The 7,014-nt window shown below is 45.2% G+C and overlaps 1 protein-coding gene across 1 annotated transcript in view; it reads left to right on the top strand.

Moving 5' to 3' along the window:
• Positions 1 to 670: 670 nt before the first annotated feature.
• Positions 671 to 7,014, top strand: part of NDUFS6 (NADH:ubiquinone oxidoreductase subunit S6) — a 91,626-nt gene continuing 85,282 nt past the window's right edge. Inside the window, exon 1 of the mRNA XM_063922816.1 lies at positions 671 to 937. Within this exon, the coding sequence (XP_063778886.1) occupies positions 752 to 937 (186 nt within the window). The 5' untranslated portion in view covers positions 671 to 751. The remainder of the gene's footprint in view (positions 938 to 7,014) is intronic.

Raw genomic sequence — 7,014 nt, 5'->3', positions numbered from 1 at the left:
ACTTGCCTACCTGACCCTCACCATGAGGGAGAAAATGCTCTGTTCCTGGACTTTCCTGGTAATGTATGATTGCCATCACCTGTGGTGAAACACCTTTCTTATCAATTAACTAGCTAGCTCACCACAGGTGATGGCAATCATACATTACCAGGAAAGTCCAGGAACAGAGCATTTTCTCTCTCATTGAGAGGGTCAGGTAGACAAGTATGCAGTAAGGCCCGTGACCTTCATGGGTCTACCTCCGGAGAAACCAGGCGGAGACGGCCTTAGTAAATGACTCATTAGAAAAGAAGCCTTTTATCCCCAGCACATGGGCTCACACGGGGGATTCGCTGCTGGCAGGTTCTAGGAAGTTTTTTTTCTTTAATAAAACCAAAAACCTGAATGGGCGCAGACAACGTGACTGACCATCTGCTGGTGGCGCCCCCGCTTTGCTCCGGTTACACACGGCCGTGTATCTGTGCCCGAGTGCCGTGCTCCGTCTCTCCCTCCTACACCAGGTCACAGCGTCACAAGCCAAATAACACCCAGTAGTTGTGACCCAAGCGTCCAGACCACAGTACGCATGCGCACATGGCTATTCTGCCATTAGAGTGAAAGTGCACGCACGTAACGCTCCTTCCTCTCTCCCATTGGCTAAACAGACACTGAGCGCAGCTGGGCTGTGTCCTCTGTGCTGCCTAGTTACAGGTATCACTTCCAGGGTTACTGCAAAGCCGAAGGCGGAGACAGCTCGGAGGTGACTCCAAACATGGCGGCCTCCTGGTTTGCACTGGGCCGGTCCTGTGCCCGATCTATCGCGGGAAAGAGACTACTTGGGTGCTCTCCAGGCTGTTCCTCCCAGCTGTGCGCCTCAGGATGTGCTGTCATACACACCGGGAGACATCAGTGCGCGCTGGCCCCCAGCTCCACGGAGAAGGTCACCCACACGGGGCAGGTCAGGCCATGATCACATACCCCCCATGTAATGCCTTACAGGCCCTCCTGTAGCTTATACTGGTTCATGATTTAAAATAAAGTGACTGTTGATCTTGTTTAGCAAACCTCTGGTTATAACATAAGTGTTCATGGAAACTGTCCTTTGGCTTATAGTGCAGAGACAGGCAATTTGCAAAACTACTTCAGAATTTTATCTGCTGAAGTCATTGGTTCTCAAACTGTGTACTGTGGCACCCTGGGGTGCATCTGGGCACTTGTAGGGGGTTCCCTGGGTTGGTGGTCCAGGACCAATTCAGTTTAATTGTGGTAAATGTAATAAAATAAGCAAACCAGTGCTGGTGGCTGCCAATCATAACTTATGTAGACATACAGAAGCAAATCTTGTCCCCACACCACACAATTGAACCTAAGGATGACATATAAACATGATTTACTTAATTTTATATTTATTTCTAAGTTTCTCTATAACCTTTTGGCCTAAGCGTGCCGTGAAAGAAATTCTGATAGTCTAGGGTGCCGTGATTCAAAATAGTTTGGGAACCACATTGTTCTGATGTATATAAATGGCCATATTTTGAAGGGAGGCTATCCATACACTGCGTAGAAATCCTTGTCGCTTTAAACACTTCTGGCTCACAAATGGAACAAAAGTGGCATATACAGTAATTAGTCAATGAAGCCTGTAAAACATACAGTAGTGGCCAAAATTGTGGAAACCTTCTGTAAAATGTGCATTTTTTAAGTTTATCAGCTTATAGCACTAATATATTTTAGTATTATATCAAAAAGCACACATCATTACAATGGCAATTTAATTTAGAACATAATACAAAATAATACATTGAACTTTATAACACAATTTTACGCTTTGATAAGTTATACGTACTGAACTGTAGAAAAGCACATTTCTTAGTTTCGCACAATGGGGCAGATGTATTAACCTGGAGAAGGCATAAGGAAGTGATAAACCAGTGATATGTGCAAGGTGATAAACGAACCAGCCAATCATCTCCTAACTGTTAATTTACATATTGGAGCCGATTGGCTGGTTCGTTTATCACCTTGCACATATCACTGGTTTATCACTTCCTTATGCCTTCTCCAGGTTAATACATCTACCCCAATATTCATTAGTGCTTCATTGGGAAGCCTTTTGCTGCAGTTACCTCCTAACATTGGCTGCCAGTGGGGCGGGACCTTTGGCTTTCTGAAAGCATGCCCGCATCAGACAAGGGATGGAGCCTAGGGAAAAGGGGCTGGGCCTTGTGTCACTCTTTTTTCAGTCACTGTGGAGACAAGCCCAGCACTTCCCGTTATGCTGGGCTGCCCCCAGGTTCTCTCTGCACTGAGTATACAGATGCTGTGTGCATGTGCACAGCGTCTATTCACCCGCTGCTTACCCACTGCTCTGCATAGTTTGTGCTCCCACCTTCCCCCCCAACTGCTCCCCCCTCCCTACTGTGGGACACTGATGTATTTGCTGCTATTTAAAGTGCCATTGATCACATAAATGTGTCCCACAGCATAACACTAACTGGATGCTTCACAGTAGATGTTATGCACTCAGGTAGCAAATTTTCTCCAATACTTCTGTGGACATATTTCATGCCATCACTACCCAATATGGATATTCTGGTTTTGTTTCTCCAGATGACACTGTTCCATTGTTCTTCTGACCAATTAATATGCTTTTTAGCCCATTCTAATAATTTCTGTCTTTGTCTGAGAGATAAAAGTGACCTTTTCCTTGGGATTCTAGCGTTTAATCTAAAATATTGAAGTCTCCGTCAAACAGTCCTGGCACTGATGTTTACACCACATTCACATAAATAATTTTGTATTGCCTCAGATGATTTTTTTTCTGTCTCTTCTGCACAGTTATTCAATTCTTCTATCACAGAATGGTGTTGTGGATCTTCTACCTTTATCAGTTTGGTTTTGAATGGATGGAGTCTGTTGATACTTATTCCACAGTTTCCAAATTCCTCCTTTGGTTATGTTGCCACCTACTTTTCTTATAATTTTGTTGTGTTACCTTCTTCATGTAAAGTAATTATTTTTGTATCTCTAGGTGACCAGCTTTACTTTGCTTGTCATCCTAAATAAGTTACACAGCTTACTTCAGGGAATTATAGTAAAATAAACGCATAAAAACCAGCGACAAGCTTAGTGATAATCAAACAACTAAATAAGATGTTTTACTTTCAATGCTGATAGCAACAAATGTGAGCTTACTCATGCTAACACCTTATTGGATCCATTTTTTGGCATTGTAATACCTGATTGGCTCTCAGAACAAATACTCCTTTGTCAGTTTTGAGTTGAAGAAATTCTCACTCTTTGCAGATAAAGTCTCCCTGTCTTTATTTAGCTACAACTTTTTAAGTAATAAATATAATTCATTGCGGTGAACTGCATTATATTGTCTACAAAATTATCTTTCCAGTGATATATACAGTTGTGCTCATAAGTATACATACCCTAGCAGAATTTGTGATTTTCTGGCCATTTGTCAGAGAATATGAATGATAACTCACAAACTTTTCTTTCACTCATGGTTAGTGGTTGGGTGAAGCCATTTATTGTCGAACAACTGTGTTTACTCTTTTTAAACCATAATGACAACAGAAACTACCCAAATGACCCTGATCAAAAGTTTGCATACCCCAGTTCTTAATATTGTGTATTGCCCCCTTTAACATCAATGACAGCTTGAAGTCTTTTGTGGTAGTTGTGGACGAGGCTCTTTATTTTCTCAGATGGTAAAGCTGCCCATTCTTCTTGGCAAAAAGCCTCCAGTTCCTGTAAATTCTTGGGCTGTCTTGCATGAACTGCATGTTTGAGATCTCCCCAGAGTGGCTCAATGATATTGAGGTCAGAGACCAAGATGGCCACTCCAGAATCTTCACTTTATTCTGCTGTAGCCAATGACAGGTCGATTTGGCCTTGTGTTTTGGATCATTGTCATGTTGGAACGTCCAAGTACGTCCCATGCGCAGCTTCTGGGCTGAGGAGTGCAAATTTTCCTCCAGTATTTTCTGATAACATGCTGCATTCATCTTGCCATCAATTTTGACCAAGTTTCCAGTGCCTTTGTAGCTCACACATCCCCAAAACATCAGCGATCCACCACCGTGTTTCACAGTAGGAATGGTGTACTTTTCATCATAGGCCTTGTTGACTCCTCTCCAAATGTAACGTTTATGCTTGTGGCCAAAAAGTTCAATTTTGGTCTCATCACTCCAAATGACTTTGTTCCAGAAGTTTTGAGGCTTGTCTCTGTGCTGTTTGGAGTATTGTAAGCGGGATGCTTTGTGGCATTTGCGTAGTAATGGCTTTCTTCTGGCGACTCGACCATGCAGCCCATTTTTCTTCAAATGCCTCCTTATTGTGCATCTTGAAACAACCACACCACTTTTTTTCAGAGAGTCCTGTATTTCAGCTGAAGTTATTTGTGGATTTTTCTTTGCATCCCGAACAATTTTCCTGGCAATTGTGGCTGAAATTTTTGTTGGTCTATCTGACCGTGATTTGGTTTCCACAGAATCCCTCATTTTCCTCTTCTTAATTAGAGTTTGAACACTGCTGATTGGCATTCTCAATTGCTTGGATATCGTTTTATATCCTTTTCCTGTTTTATACAGCTCAGTTACCTTTTCCCACAGATTTTTTGGCAATTCTTTTGCTTTCCCCATGGCTCAGAATCCAGACACGTCAGTGCAGCACTGGATGAAAGGTGCAAGGGTCTTTCAGGAGTCCAGAAACTCACTGACCTTTTATATACACACACTGATTACAAGCAAACAGATCACAGGTGAGGATGGTTACCTTTAGTAGCCGTTCACACCCGTTTGTGTCAACTTGTGTGCATGTTATCAGGCCAAAATCTCCAGGGTATGTAAACTTTTAATCAGGGTCATTTGGGTAGTTTCTGTTGTCATTATGGTTTAAAAAGAGTAAACACAGTTGTTTGACAATAAATGGCTTCACCCAACCACTAACCATGAGTGAAAGAAAAGTTTGTGAGTTATCATTCATATTCTCTGACAAATGGCCAGAAAATCACAAATTCTGCTAGGGTATGTAAACTTATGAGCACAACTGTACCTTCATAGGATTTTCTTTAAAAATGTTGCAGTTATACGCAATTAAACCCTAAAAACACACATTTCACAAAAGGTTTCCACAATTTTGGCCACTAGTGTAGCACACATTAAAAATGCTAATAAACTATGTTTTGCTCAGGCATTTTCATCAGTGTCCCTTTATAGAGTTCCTGCTAGGATGCAGGTTGCAGGGGTAGTATGGGTGGGCTTGACAAGGGTGAGTGGCTGGCTGGAGGGGCGCGGGCCCGCCGGTATCACTATTGGGGGCAGTGCGACCTCATTAGTGTTACTAATGGGGGTGTGCCCAGCCATCGTTGCTTATAATGAGGGCATACCCAGTCGTCATTAATGGGGGCGTGCCCAGCACCCTTCATGTGAATAGATGCTGTGTACATCCGCACTGCACCTTTTCACGTGGCGGCAACACATTAATGGACAGGCTGTTTTAGCAGGGCATCGCTAAAAGGGCAGGGTGCGGTGCACTGCTAAAACAACATAGCGTAAAGACTACTTTATATCAACACAACACACTATTTTGTGGTCCTTTGTTCTAAAAATAACTTGTGAACAACTTGTATGAACAATTACCTGCACAGAAACAAACTTATAACAGTGGTTAGTGCACCTTTGGCTACATATTTCCTTTCTTTTACGTCCTAGAGGATGCTTGGGACTCCAAAAGGACCATGGGGTATAGACGGATCCGCAGGAGCTTGGGCACACTATAAAGACTTAAACTGGGTGTGAACTGGCTCCTCCCACTATGCCCCTCCCCCAGACCTCAGTTAGACTTTGTGCCCAGGAGTGAATGGACACACACTAGGGGAGCTCTACTGAGTTTCTCTGAAAGACTTTGTTAGGTTTTTTTATTTTCAGGGAGACCTGCTGGCTACAGGCTTCCTGCAGCGTGGGACTGAGGGGGGAGAAGCAGGACCTACTTCTTCTTAGTTTAAAGGCGCTGCTTCTCTGCTACTGGACACCATTAGCTCCAGAGGGTTCGATCACTTGGTGCGCCTAGCTGCTTGTTCCCGGAGCCGCGCCGTCAACCCCCTCACAGAAGCCAGAAGAAAGAAGCCGGGTGAGTATGTGAAGAACAGAAGACTTCAGTGACGGCAGAAGACTTCAGTAACAGAGGTAACATGCAGCGGTCGCGCTGCGCTCCATGCTCCCACACACCAACGCACTCTCAGGGTGCAGGGCGCTGGGGGGGGGAGCGCCCTGGTCAGCAGGTTACTGATGTCTTGGTAAGGCTGGCAGTGAAAGCTTTTTCGGTGCCTTTGCACCGTGTCTCATACCCCCGCCAGCATGCTACAGCGCTGCGCGCCTTTAATACCCCGCCGCCGGCTTCCACGGGTGCAGGGCGCTGTAACTTGCGCCCTGGGCAGCAAGTTACAGGTTTTGCTAAAAGCGCTGTATTGCGGTACGGTTGAGGGGCCGGGGCTCCGTGTCCCAGACCCCCGCCAGCGGCTTATAGCGCACTACGCGCCATTTCCCCAGCGCCGCCCGCTTCCATGGGTGCAGGGCGCTGGGGGGGAGCGCCCTGGGCGGCAGTTACTGAGCAGGGAAAAACAAGGTACGATCGCCGCGGCCGTTACCCCCGCCATTTGCTACCCGCGGGTGCGCTGCGCGCCGGTGCTCCCACAAGTTGAAGGGTTTGCTTGGGTACGGGGCGCCCTGAGCAGCATTAGTTCCTATATAGTGTGTTTACACTATATAAGGGGCCAGACCTGTATGTCTATAATATTAGGAGCTATAGCGCGCAGAGGGGGGCGGGGCTTAGCTCTCACACAAACAGGGTCAGCACCATTTTTCCTCTGTCCCCACCAAGATGTATGTAATGCACAAACAAGGGGGGGGAGGGGCACAGTGTTTAGTGTTATGTACACATATATAACACTAGTTGAGTGAGGACTAGGCAGGCAGATCATTCTTGTGTGTAGTTTTGTGTGCTCCCTGTCAGATATACCCA

The sequence above is a fragment of the Pseudophryne corroboree genome, chromosome 5 (assembly GCF_028390025.1).
Source record: "Pseudophryne corroboree isolate aPseCor3 chromosome 5, aPseCor3.hap2, whole genome shotgun sequence".
Lineage (NCBI taxonomy): Eukaryota > Metazoa > Chordata > Amphibia > Anura > Myobatrachidae > Pseudophryne > Pseudophryne corroboree.
Note: the sequence above shows the minus strand (reverse complement) of the source record. Positions and strands in the feature narration are given on the sequence as shown.